Below are 18,491 nucleotides of genomic sequence, written 5' to 3'. Positions count from 1 at the left end.
CAGGTACCACGGTGGAGCAACAGAGCAGGACAGACAGAAGGACATCCCAAGGTCAAGATCAAGGACCGGAGAGACAAGATTAGAAACCAATACCCTGGAAAAAAGGGCAGAGCTGCAGCAATGAGGCATATTGAGCAGCAACGAGCACTGCTTGGATGTCTTAATTTGCAAAGGCAATACTCAATCATGCTCCTAGCCCAGCCCTTGGCTGCGTTCATTAGTCTCCTCGTTTGCCAGGGAAGCTGGCCGCAGAGAGCTGTTGGGCTCTTGAGGCCAGGAGAGGCTCAAAGTGCTCCATCGAATACCTGGCTGCAGATCAGGACAAAACTTGTACGTGGCCCATTTCAGCACAGATAAATAATTTAGAATGGTTAGCAACTTGTTCCGTTAAAATATTCAGTATCATGAAAGGAATGTTAGTTTCATATTATTTTGTTTTCAAATAGTAAAAATTCTTCTTGATTTGGTAACTTGCTTAAATTTGTTCTTTTCTATCATAGGTACAAAAAAAAAGTAAGAAAAAAAATGTTGAGGTATGATCAGAAATACAAATTTGTTCAATGAACCAGAAAATATTGTTGCCCCAACTCATGTTTTGAAGACAGCAAGCCTATACTGTAGTTGAAGAAATTAGGGAGCATATACTGCTATTGCATATGAAAAATGAGCAAAATGCAGGATAATAGCAATTCACATCTTTACTTCATGTCATTTTATGCTGGCTTTTGAGGAAACACAGCCTTCGTAGGATTGTGCTCTGTTAGTGTCCACAGGCATTATTGACTTATTTCAACCACATTTGAGAGAGGCAGAGATAGCAAGTTTGCAACAACTTTGTGAAATTAAACAAAGAAGGATGTAACAGAAAGCCAGATACACCGTCAGGTATCAAGGGATCCACCAAGGTCACAACAGGAAAAGTGGCTTCCAAGCACAGCTGAACATGACCTAATTCAGTGTCACTGAGCATGAAAACCAGATTCCTGTCACCTTCACAGACGTTGCAATCAATTAGGTGTGTCCTCACGGATGGTTTGTCCAAGCCTGTTTTGTAGTGCTGATCAATCACCTGGTCCTTCTGCCTTTCAGAGATGCTCCTGCAGATCACATTTGGTTTTGGCCCTCAAACTGGGCAGTCTTTGCTGCCAGCCACGCTAAGTGCCAATAATCAGCCAGTTCTGTGAGCAGCATATAATTAAACTTGTCTCGTTTGGATTGAGATATTCAGGCTGCTGAACAAAAGATTTTCTCCTACTTCTCTGTGTTGGTTTTCTATGCTGCTGTCACCAAAGAATGCATTAGCAGCCTTGCAGCCCATATGGTCCAAGGTTATGAAACAAGAAAAATCTGTAAGAGGCAATAACTTTTGTTATATTACTTAATACAGAAAAACCTTGACATAGAAAAAGCGCATCAGCACTGTGCTCGTGGTCTGTTTGTCAAGACATTATCAGTATCGTTGTTCAACAAAAGACTTGCCTCTGGAACTAAAATAAAAAATGTTATTTAATATTTGTGCTACAGTACAGATCAGTCAAGATTAGGAGGCTCTATTTTGCTACTTATGAGCCCTAAGAGTTGGAGTTACTTTACATCAGTGCTTCCCTCCTCTTTGAAGACCACTTCTGGTGCCCTTGAAGGGTTAGAATTGGCATCGCTATGCTTTTTACAATGTATTAAAAATATTCTAGATTTTTAATTACAGCAAAGGCTGCTAAAGGACTTCCAAGAAGAGTTAATACACAGGCTACATACAAAGACACGTTAGGACTTTCTAAAGCGCTGCGTATAACATCGAACCGCTGGCTGCTCCTGGCAGATGCCGTCCAGCACCAGTTTCCATGCGTCAGCCCGCTCCCGGCCCCAGCGCCCAGGGGTGAGGCCCATTGTGCCGGGATTAGCCGCACACATGACCGTCCCACGGGGACAATAACCACCCTGCGGCTCCTATTCACAGCCCCTGGGCACAGGCAGGAGCCACAGAGGTCAGGCTCAGCGCGCTCCGTCCCAGTTATTCTCCAGCCCAGCCAAGCAGCAGCAGGCAAGAGCACCAGCAAACACGTTGGCTGTTACTTCTGGTCTGTTTTTTTTTTTTTTTAAGTGCAAAAACTGCTACTGCGAGACGTCTTTTGGTGCAGTCACCGGTGTTTTGAAACTTGGGCCAATTTTAAGATATATATGTTTTGAGGCTTGTTTGTGTTATTAAGCGACTTGGAGTGGGACGATCTGAGAACAAAGCAGGCAGCTGGACCCCGCGACTGAACTTCAGCCCAACTGTTCAGCCGAAATACTAATCCTGAAGCAAGCAGGAATGGATTTCCTCGGGCTTACAGGGCCTGCGTGACCTATCAGTACAAAAGGCTCCCTCCGTCATCCTTAATGTGCTTTTGCTGAGTGTATTATATGTAAGAAAAATGGAGTTTTTAACATTTTCTCCAGAGATGCACTGCTTTTCAGAACTGCTTGACTGCAGTGATGGCGAAGAAGAGGAAATACTAGAATTTGGAGACGATTTACAGCTTAATCCTTTTGATGGCTTGCCTTACTCTTCCCGTTATTATAAGCTTATGAAAGAAAGACAGGAACTTCCAGTATGGAAAGTGAAATATACTTTCATGGAAAGTTTGCTTCATAATCAAATTGTGATTGTGTCAGGAGATGCTAAGACTGGCAAGAGCTCACAGGTGAGTATTAGAAAATACTTTGTTGAGCTTTTCTTATTTTTGGAACACTTACTATTGTACGCTTCTCAGAGATACTATTCATATTTTGCTACTTGCACAATTTTTGAAAATAGAAAAAAAAAAAAAGTGTTCAATTTGCTATTCACTTATACTAGATGCACCAGTATCCAGATTTATGTTATCCTGGTGTCTGGTTTTGGTTTGTAGTGGGCTGTTGCTATGCTGAGTGCTGTGTGGCATGGTAATATAAAATATAACAGCATCCAGTTCTGAAGAGTTCAGCTGCAGTGCAGGCACACAGCTGTACTGGTGTCTAGCAATACTGCGTGTAAAAACAGATGTGCAGCTATCTATTGTAATCCGAGGTGTTAAGGCCAGAGAGAGTAAAGTACTAAAGGTGACAGAAAAATCAGTTAAATATAGAAGTAAAGCATATATAAAAATACATAGTTGAATAAGTTTCTGCAAATACTTACAGGCAATTGACACTTACTTTATGTTTCTCCATAAAAGCCATTTTACATAGTTGATGGTGTCTTTTAGGCTTCGGGGTAAGTTGTGTACGGAAGAATAATAATTTTCAGCCTGTGATTGTCTACTACAGTGTCATAAAACAACTAACAACAACCTCAAGCTACAACTTTTTACATTCTAAATACTAAATTTTAAAATTTCAAACCCTTTCTAAACACTGGCTGAGGAACATGTACATTAACTACTGTAGTTTAAAATTCAGAACCAAATATATAAAGAGAGAAAAAAATACTGTATATTGTATCTATCAGTACATGTACTGTAAATTTTTGTTTTGTTCGTATATGATAACATCACATCTCAACTTGAAAACCTATCAACTGTATAATTTCAATTCTGTTACAGAACATATCAAATACAATCCTTCCTTACTGACGTTACAGGTGCATTTTCACTGTCTTCAGAGAGGCCAAGGCTAAGTATAAAATAGTCTAGGAGTTATTTCAAGCTGCTTTAGTATTTTGTCAGTAAATCATTCCTTTGGCATTTTGCTGGCTGCTATTTTGCTCAGCTGGAAAATTTTGTCATCTCCTCCCTTGTATTGACTAAACTTGTCATTTCTTCCTCTTTTTGTCCATCATCACATTGAACGTCAAGTGGAAATGGTGAACTCTGCAGTACCTCTGTTGGATTCAGCTCATATCCGTACTTGGAAAGCATGGTTTTGTTCTGATTAATGTTATATCAGGAAAGAAATACAGTGGATTTGCAGGCAGTTCATAAGAGAAGGTGGAGAAGTTCTCAGGGAATGAAGGACTGAAATCAGTAGGGCTGTTTCTCAGGGAGAAGCCATAGCCCTTCTCTCACTCCAGCTAAGAGCAAATGGTTTTTCAAGAACACACGATTTACAGAATTAATGGGAAATGCATCACTAAAGCCAAGATCTCAGTTGATTCCAAACATATACATATCCAATAGGACTATTAAATTCTACCGTTATAATAATGTATATAACAACCTAAGTCTGTTACTCCAATAAGCAGAGAATTGTCAAGCAAATATTATCAGCCACAATATGAGTGTTTATGGCTGGGAATTAGGAGGAAACTTTCCTGCATGTAAAGCTATAGGATAGTTTACTGTTGCAGGGCTTCTCGTACCTGTCAGAGACTGATGCTGGACACTGCTAGAGATCACATATGGAACTAGAAACATTATCCTTCAATTGAGAATTCCCATGTTTCCATTAAAAATGCACACAGCGCCTGAGGCCTGGAATATTTCTTGGAGTGGAAAGTCTTCACCCCCTGTAATTGACTGTGATTTATATAAAACAAATTTTGTATAATAATAAACTGCTTATTGACAACCTTCAGCTCTTTCAATTGTCCTAAAACAGGTTTAACGAGATGTAATACATTACTGGCTTTTTAACCATTTTTATAAACACAAATAACTACACAGAAATAAATTTTATGTGGCTGATGTTGTCACACCTAGTTTACATATGTTAAGTAAAGCAAGGGATTTGAAACCTAATACTTTCACTGAAATAATATTTACAATGAAATTGTACATTCTTATAGCAATAACACATGATTTAGTATTTTCCAGTATTGATTTTCTACTGTAAATATATAAGCTAGAGAGCTACTGCATAACTTTCTGGAACAGTTCAGCTTCAGATACCTTGTTTGCAAAGTAATTAATCTGCAGTTGCATTTATTTATTTATTCAGGTATTTATCAGTTTGAAATCCTCTTCCTCCTGGGACACATTTCTCACGCCAAGCACCTGAATACAGCACCGCAGGGGCAGGGTTAGCACTAAGCCAGCTAGAAGCCTCAGTCAGCAAATGCTCACGGTGACACTGCCCGTACTGCCTGCTCCCAGATGCAATATATTCTCCCCTCAGCAATGTGTTCAAACTAATCCAAGTCCAGTTGAGAAACTCCCAGATAGACCTTTCAGCTCATGTCACCCCAACTCTTGACCGTTTAAGAGTGTCAGACTTTTGACATTTAGCTGGTGGATAATTTCTGTGCCAGGAGAAGCTCATCTGCCCTTAGTCGGGCAGAGAGCAAGCGCCGGGTGCTCGGGTCGATTCGGTTCTTCCACAGCCTTCTCCTTTTGCATTACAGCCTCTGTTAAACGTGTTAAGCCCTGAAGATGCCCGTTTTCTTGTTTACACGTAGATCCCCCAGTGGTGTGCCGAGTACTGCCTGTCCTCTGGCTACCGGCACGGCGTGGTGGCGTGCGCCCAGGTGCACAAGCAGACGGCCGTCTGGCTGGCCCTGCGCGCAGCCGACGAGATGGACGTCAGCCTCGGCCATGAAGTGGGGTACTTCGTCCCGTTTGAATGCTGCTGTACAACAGAAACCATCCTGAGGTTCGTGTGTTTAGTGTTTCAGCCCTTCAGCCTAGTGCGTGCCTTACGGTTCTTTGCGAGGATGCTGCAAAGGCTCGCAGTGGGCGGCTGCCCAGTCCTTTGTAAAGTTGCTTCTAATATTTTAAAGTATAACTATTGGAGGTTTTGCGATTAGCCAATAAACTGTAGAAGGCCTGAAAGAGGTATTCTGTATTTAATTGCAGTAGAGATTTAAATGGGGTAATGCTAGCATCTGCGCAAAAGTTCTTTAACCGTCTCGGTACACTCTGTATCCTTCTACTGTTTCTTACTCTGTGTTCCAGGAGTGTTTGTAGCCATAAGAGAAAGCAAAGCCAGAATATAAAAGCAATTAAAATGCTGTCTAGTTGAAAAAAAAATTAAAAAAAATCATGTCTAGAAAAGGGTGTATTCAGTAATGAGAAAAGCACTAAGGAAGATTTTTAAGGAATAAGAAATGTACATAATATGTCAGATATAGATAAATAAAAGCAGCCACACAAGGATCCAGATTTTGAGCCACTCTGAAAGCTAGATTTGTTTTATCAGGTTACTTAATATAGCATATTAACATATATATGACTATAAAATTTGAGCCTTTTTCCCAGCAACATGAGCTCCCCCTGATTTCCAGTGCAGGCGAGGTACTCACCATTTCTGAAAATCAAGTTCCACTGCTCTTCCTTTTATGTGTCTTTTCTTTTTCATGGAGAGCTGCGTACCCCTCACCCAGCAGCATGCCTTCCTGCAGCTGCACCTGATGTGAAAGGGAGACGAGTCCTATCCTTCCACATGTTGAAACCTGGTTCAAGAAAATTCAAAGTCCTACTGAGCAACACAGCGAAAAACAATATCCTTTGTAAAAATTATGAGTAGCAGGAATAATAGGAAAAAAAGTGGAGAAGGCCTTACAGTATGAATTAATCTCTCGTCTTGGTTCTGGCAGTACATCAAGTGTGTGTGTACACCTTCATTTCCTTATCTGAAAACATTAGTTCATAGCTTAAGGATTAGTTATGGCATGCAATATGCTGAGATAGTTTGGAAGATGAAAAGCAATATAAGTGATGATTTTAGGGCAGAATTATTTCTTCTTTTGCCTAGAGCATCTTTTCAACTATAGTGCCATTTAACATCATTGACTTTCATTGAGTTTTTAGCCACTTAAAAAGGATTTAAAGAGGAAGATGAGACTGTGATACTGTCTACAAAATAGGCAGTATTCATTCTTATCAAATCTGTCTTAGTAGAACAGAAAGAACAAAGCTGTCCCCAGACCTTGAATTAATTTCTTAGAGTCAAACCTGAATATTCCAAGAAACTTTGTGCAGTTTTCTGTTTGCATGGTGCAGATACTGTACAGACGATATGCTGCAAAGGGAAATGATGTCTGCTCCTCTTCTGAACTCCTATGGAGTCATCATCCTGGATGACGTGCATGAGAGAACTGTTCCAACTGATGTGTTACTTGGCATTCTCAAAGATGTCTTGATATCAAGACCAGAGCTGAGGCTGGTAATACTCACTGCACCTCACATGTCCATCAAACTGCAGAATTACTGCGGCAGCGTCCCCTTCATAAGAGTGGAAAGCAAACACCATGCAGAGGTTGTATATTCCTGCAGCATTCAGGAAAACCATTTTCTGTCTGCACTGAGACTGCTCTTTGAGATACACCACTCAAAAGAGAAGGGTGACATTGTGATCTTCCTGGCATGTGAACAAGTAAGTTATTAACTCATTCTAGGATTTCTGATTTTAACCAAGAAAAATTTACATCTGTGTTTTTATATGACCTATAAATATCTTGTTGCCAGAATTTAAGACACTGGACATTGCTAACAGCTTCATTTCAGGTTGTTTTTTTTTTTTTTTTCTGCAAAAGTGTTTTTGTATGCATAATGCTTCATTATCTGCCCAAGGAAGTGGTAGAGTCCCCATCCCTGGAGGTATTTAAGAGACATGTGGCTGTGGTGCTTAGGGACATGGTTTAGTGGTGGACTTGGTAGGGTTAGGTGGTGGTTGGACATGATGATCTTATGGGTCTTAACTCAAATGACCCTATGAATCTATTATTATGTATATAATGTAAACTAAGAATCTATCAATTTTTTGTAGGTTTGAAGAAAAGCCATCCTCTTCCTATGTGATGCAAAAAATAGCAAATGTGGCATACAGGGACAGGAGTCACAGATGTAGGGAGTTAATGCATTGCAACCCATTCTGGCATTGGGCTTATCACACTTTATTTTATCCCTTTTTGGCAGGAATGGACACGTCCAATTCGCATAAACATCCTACTTCACATGAATGTTTTTACCCTAAACCTGCCTACAAGGTCTTTCCATTTGCATTCTCCTTTACAGTTGCAAATTTCCCAACCATTTGTGTACACAACAGCAGGAGGTAAATGCCACTCCAGAGGTGCTACAGATAATTCAGGAATCCATATGGATTTAGCTGTTCTAAACAGTGACATCTCTGAATCCCTAAAGTGACGCTCTAAATTCATTGCTGTCAGGATTGCATAATTAGGTCCTTCTCAAAAAAAAAAAAAAAATCACAAAATTTTACACCCGTCAAACCAATGTGCCTATCACTTATATTCAAATAAACATTTTAAAATTTGGAATTATTTTAAATTATTATTATTTTTAATTTCCTGATAGTGGTCTCCATCCTTCCACTTTGTGAAATTAAATCTGCTTTAGAACAACAAATTAACTTTCATAGCTCCAGATTTGTGAGATAATGACTTTTCACAGGCAAAGATAAATTACTTTGAACTACCCAAGGGGTTTTGGTTTTGTATTTTTCTTTTGATTGTACTGCTATTCATTGTATAAAAAAGGGGGATGGATATGTAACATTTTTAATGATGCTAGTAATCAGTTATAAGCTTCTTAGACACAAATTTTGCAAACATTAATGAATTCCCTGTATCAGTTCCTAAGATTACAATACATAATGTTAGAGAGAAAACACAGTCTTTCCATTTGGAAGTACTGGGAAGAAAGTTTTATTTCTGCTAAAAACAATTCTGACAGGCAAGCCCCACACAATACTAAAATAATAATTAATTTATTGCTGAGAAGAGATTACTTAGTTTTCTCTCTCATGATGAACAAAACTCTTATGAATCGCTACCCCACAGTTCACACCCCACGTGATCTTGCTTAACTGTGATTTAAAGTTTCAGCTTGCTAATGGCTCACTGTTCCTTAGCACTCAACTTTTTTCTTTCTACTGAACAAAAATGTAAATAAACCAAGAGCATTAACATTTTTGGTGTTGTCTTAGTGCCAGCCTTGCTATTAGATGTCATTACCATATTTTTGTAAGATTTCTTATGGAATATTGTAATTGTAACTACTATGGATGTGGTGTCACTCTCAAAGAGGAGCTCAATGTGCTTTTTCAATTTTGAAAATTTTTACTAATAAATTAAAAAAAAATCCATTTCAAACTGAGTGAGTCTATGCCTATTAAAAGTCATGCATAAGGTAAATTATTCTATTAAAAAAAAAAAGACAAAACCAAAACAAAAAAAAACTTTTAAAATTTGTTTTTGACCTCTGAATTTGTAACTGTTTTTAAAGGTGGTGTTCCATTAATGTACCTTAGGGGCATTTTATTTACTTTATTAGTCTTCACAAAATTTATTATTAACTAAGAAAACACTATAAAAACTTATATAAGTTTTATATAATAAGCCTCACCAATGGCTCACCTGAGTATCTGTTACAGCATTCCCAGGCCTGCACACATGACAAATTTGCAGCAAAATAACCATTTTTCAGAACTAAATCACAGATGTGGATGCATCCTACATGTCCTATATACATAAAGGTTAGAGGCCATTTCATAATTTCTCATTCTTGATGTTCCTGTACTATATTTATGCACATCTGCCTTCCCCTGGAGGTTGGTTTGGATAAGATTAAAGCTGGAGAGGGCTGTTAAGGAAATTGCACAGGAGAAAAAGACATTTCAAAAAACAGCCCAGATTTTCCATGGTCTACATTTAGTGGAGATGTTTGTTGAATTCTCATACATACTTCTGTTCCATTCTGGTTTTGTCTTGTAATGATCATTCATGTAAGATTTAAATGTTGTTATAGTTTGATATATAGTTAAACTTCATTTTAGAAAAAAATGTTTTAAATATTGATATTTGTTATTCACATTCATCATAAAAAAATAATCTTTCTCCTGATTACAGGAAATTGAAAAAGCCTACCAAATTATCAGACAGGAACAGTCTAATTTAAATCCCGACCTTGGAGAACTCATCCCAGTTCCTTTATATCCCACAAAAAGAGACTTAATCCCCAAACCAAATCAAGACAAGCAGAAATGCTACAAAAAATACAGAAGAAAAGTGCTGCTCACCACAAGCTTTGGAGAATCTTTGATTTGGATTAAAAATGTAACCTTTGTCATTGATGTTGGTGTTGAAAGAAGAAAGGTTAGTAAAGTTAATCAAAATCAGGATGCCAAAAATGAACAATGCATAGAATTTTTTTTCAGAGTGCAGGAAAAGGAAAGGTATAATTGGTGCAAGTGATTTCTAGAAATATATATATATATATTTCCATTCTTTCATAAATCAGATTGTATAACATTTTTAACATTTCAGTTACCAAAAGGTAAGTAACTTCCAAAGACATTGGTATGTCTTCAGTTTCTTAAATACAGAGCAAAATACAATTAGTTCTTGGCTACCTGCTGGCAGTTTACCTGGTTTAGTAGATTAACCTCATTCCTTATTTCCTTAATTCCTGTGTAAGCAGCGTAGTGCCACAAATTAAGTAACACAGAAGAGGGGCTCAGACAGGAAACCACTTCTTTTTGAAGTTGCTTCTGCCCCATCTGCATATGCGCTTCCATCCAAGTAGCTCAAAACATTGCAATTTATTTAATTAAGACCTTTTACAGTTCATTCTATGTCCTCAGTTCTTGTTTTCCATTCCATCCTGGGAAGAACTACTGCAGCAGCAAAACTAGATCTTGTTTCATTTATAAAAAAGAATGATGTGAAGTCCCGACAAATGAGTGACTCTGTAGGAACAAGTCACTGCATGAGCTGGAAAGCTGCACTACTACAGGCTTTATAACTGCCCTACATTTTCTGCTAGACAAGATAAATATTCCAGTAACAGGCAAAAGGAAAAATATCAGAGGTTCTGTACATAATCTGCTATTGAATCACCCAAATTGAAATTAAGTGTTCCTAAACTTTTCAAACAGGGATGACTAATGCTGATTAGCCTGGAGGGTTAGTTCAGGCAAAGGGTTGGGAACTAACACTACCTCTCATTTTCATTACAAAAAGAAAAAGAAAAAAAAGAAAAAGTGTCTAACACTGACATTTTTAAGGGTTCTCATTTTGGGGTTATAAACTAACTCAGCCTCAAATCAAGGAAAAAAAAATGGTAATACTTCTGTGTGGGAGGAACAAAAGTCTAAATACAGTTTTCAATTAGACCATGCATAACCCAGTTATTTCTGAACTACAGTTGTTGTTTCAGGTGGATGACTGAAATGAATTTCACTTCCATTTTCAGTTGGATGGAGATGAATCTCAATTCCACTTTAATTTGAAGCCTAAAGTAGAAGTCAGTGCTTCCAGATTTCTGTGAATCACAAATATGAAGTGATGGGAACAAATCAGTTTCAACACAGTCCTGATGGCTGTCAAATCACCTTTATCAATTACACAGTTTCTACCCTTTAATTCGATTACTTTGTCATAACAGCTGAAGCTCAGTCCTCTAGTATTCATTCCTCAGCAAATCAAATTTACATTCAATCCATATGGCTGGAAGTCAGTTCAATCTAGGCAAACGTTTGTGCAGAAGGAAATCCCACATAAGTCTTGCAGTTGGGATATATAATGAATTTACCCAGTGGAAAATAAATTTGTCCATTGTACTGAAGCACATTTTATCTTTTGATTGAAATCTTGCTTAAAGTAGACAAGGTTGAATCAGATGACTTGACTAGAAAAATGCCTTACCCAGCTCTTGCCATATTGTACAGAAACTTATGGACATCACCTGGTGGTTGGAAAAGTGAGTAAATCAGCTCCTTATTCTAATCAAAATAAACGTAAAATTAAGAAAAAAATAAATAAAATGGGACCTTGCACATCCACATTACAGTCCTTGTGTCCTGTACTGACCTGACAGATTTCAGTATTAAGACAAAAATCTGGAGCTACGGAACAGAACATTAACAGGCAGTGCTGGGATTCTTTCTTTGGAAGAAATAAACTTTTTTGATGCTTTTCTTGGTGATACAATAGATACATTTTTTTGTGCTTTAGTATGTTACGTTTCTTCAGAAAAAGACATCCATCTTAGAGAATACTTACAGAGCTATTGCAAAACTTAAGCATCTGTCAATTTATCAAAGTGTTGACTGTTCTCATTTCCTAGCTGGTGAAATATACGTTATAAAAAGAAATGAAACTGTTATTACACACTGTATTCAATAACCTAGACAAAAATGCAGTACAGACCAATACTTCTGTAGTCTTCACTTACTTATCTGATGCTTAATATCTCTTTCATTTAAAGGTGTACAATCCCAGAATCAGAGCAGACTCTGTTATAATGCAGCCAATCAGCAAAAGCCAAGAAGAGATGCATAAACAAATTCTGGGCATGTCTTCATCAGGTAGAATTATTAGCTCAAAATGCAAACCCATCAGTGTAATTATTAATAGGATCAATGTGACAATGCAAACACAGTAATTTTCCTGAAAACTCTTCCAGGAAAACTCTTCTGCTTGTATCCTGAAGAATTTACACACAAAGAAATGAAACCAGATTTACCAGCCAAAATACAGGAATCAAACCTGACTAGCATGGTTCTCTTCCTGAAGAGGATGGATATAGCAGGCTTAGGACACTGCGACTTCTTAAGTAGGCCAGGTAATGATGATGCACCATTTTTCCATATAGTTTATATTACTTTTGTGGTTATTTAAAGAATAATTTTGCCCTTTTATTCACAGTACTGTTTTTATTGAAGTACTTGTAATATAATTGCCACTGCTTTTACCACTTACCTACTAGAACAACAGTTCATAGTGCAATAGTTGCACTTAGAAAAAGGGTACCCACTATGAACCATTTGCTCTGAAAAAGACCATCAAGTATCTGAACGGAATTGGAATTAAAAAAAAAAAAATCAATATTCCAGATATCTTCTCATCTAGGTTTCATATTATTTTCCTGGAGCCCACAAAGAAAATTTGTGTCCCATTGTACAAGGCATCGTACAGATACCTAACAAAATATATTCTTTTAATCAAAAGTTTACAACCCAAATAAACTACTCTTGTTACCTTGGGGATACATTTATAGGAATTCAGCTATCTTCTTATCCTCGAGCATCTCCAATCTGAAATTTACCATAAGCTGTTTCTTAAGGACAATATTATTTATAAAATAAACCCAAATAAACTTGATATTAGGCAGGAAATATGCTGAATTTTCAGTTAAGAGTGCAAAGAAAGTGGTTGCTTTATATTACTATTATTATTTTTTGTTTTACTGACTTCATATTTGGGGGCTTTTTCTACAAAAGGAAATTCTCCTCTGTTCTGACCTACCACAAAATCTGAGTACCACTGCAAATGCTGTTGATTTGAAGCTAATTACAGTGAGGGAAATACCACTGATATAATTGCTTTGGAGATCATGTGATGTGTTGCTAGTTTCATTTATGATAATTTTCCAGTGCAAATAGGAAGACCTTTCATATTGTCCTCCCCTTCCCTCTACACATGCATGGAATTAGAACAAACACTTGTCCTTCACATCTTGTGCACCTTAATTAATCAGTCACAAAGTTTAATTCCCACTGTTGGGTGTTGTGCTACATTCCAAGTGGAATTTTAAGTGGAATTTATTCTGCTTTTCCCTCGTCTATCTGCTTTGCAAAAGCATACCTAACAGAACTGTGAAAAAACATCGCCCTCCTGAGCAGTAACTAGTTGAAGATTGATGAGAATCAGCAAGTATTTTGGCCTTGTGAGTGTCACCTCCTGTGCTGGATCCAGGAAACCTTCATGGAAAATGGTTATGGAACAGAGTTGGTTTCCACTAAAGTTTAGAAAGTGTTTTACTAAAAAATAAAATAGAAATAAAAATCTAAAATATATTATTGCCTTTACTGCATATGAAGAAAGCTGTTCTTGAACTGCAGAAAGAATTAGTAATGTTACACTAGGAAACGCATTCAGCATTTTTGGATTTAAAAGCACAATGGAGACAGAGTTGGTATTCAGTAAGAACGAAATGCTAGAGGCATTTAAGGATTTCACAGATGTACGAATTCTAAGTTTTGTCTGTATTTTGAGATAATGCAGCTGAAGAAAGGATCTTGCTGATGTGTACAAAATCGTAAAGGCATTTGATGAATGCATCAGCTTTACTTGGATGGGCATTAAATATGAAAAAGTTTTTGCTAACTAGATGAAAAGTGTGAGTTCAAGGTATTGAGAAATTTGAGGAATTACTGAAACAGCGTGAGGAATGTTAGATACATTGCTTGACCAAAAAAAAAATCCCACAAACACTGTAGGGGCTTAACTGAAATAGGATGAGAAAGTCTGCAGAAGTTCCTGGTCTTCCTGTCCCATGGCCCCACAAAATCAAACATTTGAAACACTGCTTTAATTGTGTAATAAAACTCTTCCCGGTTTATCCTAGGATAGACCACACAATGACTTTATTTGCCTTGGGGCTTTCTGCTTCTTAGTGGGCAAACAAACTCTTTCCTACTAAAACTTGGGCTGTATTCCTACTGCAGCTCTCCAAAGATGTCTGTAGAAGCCACCCTGTCAGAATACAGACAGTTTCAAATACCTGGTGCTAAACAGGTTTGTCTGAAAGAAACAGGACTACTGATGTAAGGATATTTGTAAGGGGATTTAGTTATCTCACTGCACCGGCCAACGAACTCAAAACATGTCAAGCTTTCAAGCACTGAAGACCTCCTTTTGGGCCCTGCACCCTCCCAAGAGCTTTGGGTCAATGATCTGTACCTGTGGAAGCCCGAGTTCCCTCATCTGTGCTCAGAGCCCTAACCTGCACGCTTGGTGCCGCGGTGGCTATAGCAGCACAACAGCACCCAGCTGAGCCAGGGACTGATTAAAGCCACACCCTGAAGTTAAACTGGTCCCAGTTAAATTACAGCCCTGCGGCTTTTTCATCGGTAGTCATAAGGTCAAGTAGTTTTTAGACCTTTGTGGATTGCAAATTGCAGGGGAGTGTTGCAGACGAGGTGAAGAAAACAGCTTCCAGAGATGGAAAGCATCCTCTCCTCTGCAAGAGATCTGCGCTTCCCAAGAAAGCTTTGTTATTTTTGCAGCAGCTCAAGTTTAGTTGCACAAGTCTTCTGAAACCTGCAGTGATGAGGAAGGCTGAAGAAGATGAGGAGGGGTCTCCAAGATGGTATGCAAGCATAGAGTGGAGAAGATAAGCAACAAAGCTCCCAAAATGAGAGCCGTTTTGCCCACCCTCAGCCAAGCAGGGTACAAGATCAACTGGAAAACAAAACAAAACAAAAAGACACTGCAATATTTCAGTATGCTCTCATTTGACTTTGCCAAATCAATTGCTGTTCAGAGGATATAGGTGCTAAAACCAGAAATAGCCTATTTTTCCCCCGCATAGTTTGTCCTGAGATTGACTACTTAATGGCTCTTCACCTCCTTGATTTCCCGTTGAGCAGAGGGAGCAAATGTGTTGCAGCTCCCCTGTCATGCTCACTCCCAGAAACAACATGCCACAGGATTGCCCATGCACCATTTCTGTTCAGCTAACATTCTCAAGTTTTCTTTGCAGTGGAAGAAGGAGAAGGGTTGTGTTTATTTATGGTTTTTTTTTTGTTTTTAATCAAAGGTGAATTTCTCCTAAAGAAAATGACTTCACCGAAGTGTCAGAGAAATGTATGGGCATGATCTGGCAAACAGAAAATAAATTAAATGTACACATAAATTCATTTATAAGGAAAAAATGCAAGATGCATAATATGGAAAGAATTTCTTCCAGTTGTATGAAGTACTTCTTCACAGCCCATTCCCTGCACACAGATTAGTGAACATATAGTAGATAAGCAAAGAAACAGAAATTACCTCAGTAAAATATTTTATTTCTGTTCAACAACATAATGCACAAGGTTTTCTTTTTCTGCTGCTCTTCCAGAAAAAAAATAAAAGCCTGGATTAACTCTGACTCATTACTGCATTATGAGAGCAACAAACATGTCAGGCTTACAGCTGCTGCATTTAATTCATGCTATAATCAAGATGAGCAAATGCAGCAGACTTGTTACCCTTTTTAGAATTCATGAGCCATATGAAAATGTATTTGGCACTGCAGTTCTGAAGTGCATTATTTGAATTCCTGTGCCACTATAATAGCGATGTCCTTACATGTTTATCAGTTAATCAGCTAGATCTTTATTGTGTTATATAATGGGAGAAAAGAACTCTTTTCACATAGATTGCCGCAACATTATGCATCACTGTAAATCACTGGAAAATCCTTATTTAAACTATGCAAATCGGTATAAAGACTAAGCCATGTAAAATTTCCGTAAGAAATCAAGGTGAAAGCAGTTTGCAGATTCTGCATTTGTGCAGAATTATCATAAGCAATTTTCAGATTAAAATATTTGTCGATGGCCATGGATCCCATGACATTTGAGACCTACGCTATTGTAACTCCACTGAGCAGGTATATCTAGAATATCCATAGTAACAGGAGTTGTATAAATGTGTATCATTTCAAATCGTTTCAGAGAAAATTTGTTTGTGTGTTCTTTCATTAGAAACAGAGTGTGTCAAAGACAGAAGCCACGCGAGGTCTGCTCAACAGAGAGCACTTCATGGCAGATTTGTTACTCGAAGCTCAGTTGTCGATTCTTTTATGTTTTAATTTCGGAACTTGATTGATTAAATAGTATTACATATCGCATAATGGAAAGCTTTCTGATAGCGTAGATATGGCCACACACTTTGCATTCTGTACTGCAGCCTGGGCACCCAACAACGGAGCACATAGCACGCTGCATGCAGCCACCTGCTTCGAACAGGGAGCTGCTACCACTGCCCCACAGGGGGTACCCCAAAACGGGGAGGGGTGGCCCAGTACTGTTAAAGCTAGACTAAGCTCATGTCATTCAGTAAAAAGTAACAAAATAAACCATATTAATTATTAAATATTATTAATATTAATTATTTTTTCACACTTACAGGACTTTAAATTATACTCTGTGGATAACTGCTTGTTGCACAGTCATCTACATGCCTTGAGGATGACACAAAGCAGAAAGAAACCTAACTTCCTTCACAGTCACTGTTAGCCCTGCAGCGTGGCTGTAACTCAGGGCATTTATGTCAGGAAAACACAGGTCAGCCCCCATATCCTGGCTGTCCCCTCTGGCAGAACAGCACAGTAGGGTCCATTACCAGCCAGCTCGGAGGCGTGAAGCAGCAACATAAGCAGGAATAGAAAGGCTACAAAGTATGAGTTTGGCAAAGGAATTTTAATGATCAATTATAACTATAATTTCAAAACAATAGCTATAGAATTGGTAGCATCAGAGCGTAACAGACTCATACAAAAAATCGAGCCTCAGAAGTTACAGGGAAAAAAAAGAGATTCAAGATGAAATCTGCACACAGAAGCTTGTCCTAAGAAACAAATACCAAGAAAAAATCTTTGCATAATTCAAAGAAAACCTGGCACTAGATTTCTCCATATCTTCAGTTCGTTATCCAAAGAGTAATGTTAAAACAAACAAACAAACAAAAACAGAAAACGCCATTCCCCAGAGCTGGTCTCCCTGCAGTAATTACTCTGGCAGCTCTTCATGCTGTTAAACCTAATAGAAAGTGGAAAAACTTGTGGTTTGCCAGGCAGCGAATCAGCTCTTTAAAGACAACGTCCCTTCACCTGACATCTGTTTCAGCTCCAACTTTCTAAGAGCTACCCTGACATCCACTTCAGCTCTAACTTTCCTACAGTTATTTCTGTGGAAAGGGAAGATCTATCAAGAAATTGGTATTTTAGGCACTCAAAACTTTCACTGAGTAGGAGATGAGAACACAGGGCCTGTCAAGTTAGATCCTCCAGATAAGCATGATATGCCAGTTCAATGGACTATTAATAATCATGAACTGTACCTTTCATTCCTGTCTCTAATACTCATTCTTTGTAGAACTTTGGGCAAATCACTAAATCATTTGCTTCCTTATGCAACAAGAGTAACACTTTCATATTTATTTTATCACCCAGTAAGGGCTTCAATTTCTGGCGTGTAGGATGTGATACAGAAAAGATTAAAGGTGCAGCTACCTTTAGAAACAGCTTACTCTGTTCATGTCAAAGCTGCAAAAAGCTGTGAAACTAAGAATGTCATTTTAAGTTAGCTTGAAACCCTCAATAAACAATTTCAATGCTAACAACGACATTTAGCTACACATTTGCTTTACAAAGCCCACGTGTGACCATCACCAGTAGGATGTGTAATTCATAAAAGTGGTCCAGCTTCCCTGAGACAAGTCCAGAGCAATCCAGCCATAAGTAGCCAAAGAACACAGGCAAGGGAAAGAAAATATCGGAGAAGGAAATAACTTTCAAACTTCCAGGGATGTGACAGCTTCTTGTTGAAAGTACAGGATGTGTCTTGAGAGCTTCTTTTTGACTTTGCTCCTGTGAAAGCAGCAGCTGAGTCACCAAGCCTCGCGGTTTGCCTCCATGGCAGCAGCGGCCCTAAAAATAATGATGCTTGCATCATTATAAGACAATGCAGGTCGTTCTTTAAAGAAAAGCTTTCCATATTTAAGCATTTATACTAATTTTATTTATCATGATATACATTAAATGACATTACTACATATAATTACATTGTATTAATATAAGGAT

The 18,491-nt window shown here is 38.1% G+C and overlaps 1 protein-coding gene and 1 long non-coding RNA gene across 2 annotated transcripts in view; one reads left to right on the top strand and one right to left on the bottom strand.

The window, feature by feature from the left end:
* The first annotated feature begins 1,686 nt into the window (after positions 1-1,686).
* DHX32 (DEAH-box helicase 32 (putative)) overlaps positions 1,687-18,491 on the top strand; it is a 24,802-nt gene continuing 7,997 nt past the window's right edge. Inside the window, exons 1-6 of the mRNA XM_083844604.1 lie at positions 1,687-2,684; positions 5,354-5,547; positions 6,897-7,269; positions 9,767-10,012; positions 12,126-12,225; positions 12,324-12,482. Coding sequence (XP_083700730.1) covers positions 2,415-2,684; positions 5,354-5,547; positions 6,897-7,269; positions 9,767-10,012; positions 12,126-12,225; positions 12,324-12,482 — 1,342 coding nt within the window. The 5' untranslated portion in view covers positions 1,687-2,414. The remainder of the gene's footprint in view (positions 2,685-5,353; positions 5,548-6,896; positions 7,270-9,766; positions 10,013-12,125; positions 12,226-12,323; positions 12,483-18,491) is intronic.
* The window catches only part of LOC310902686, a 4,452-nt gene continuing 2,887 nt past the window's right edge, over positions 16,927-18,491 (bottom strand). The window contains exon 2 of the long non-coding RNA XR_014586898.1: positions 16,927-18,338. This is a non-coding gene — a long non-coding RNA (uncharacterized lncRNA). The remainder of the gene's footprint in view (positions 18,339-18,491) is intronic.

Source organism: Anser anser, assembly GCF_964211835.1.
Source record: "Anser anser genome assembly, chromosome: 7".
Lineage (NCBI taxonomy): Eukaryota > Metazoa > Chordata > Aves > Anseriformes > Anatidae > Anser > Anser anser.
Note: the sequence above shows the minus strand (reverse complement) of the source record. Positions and strands in the feature narration are given on the sequence as shown.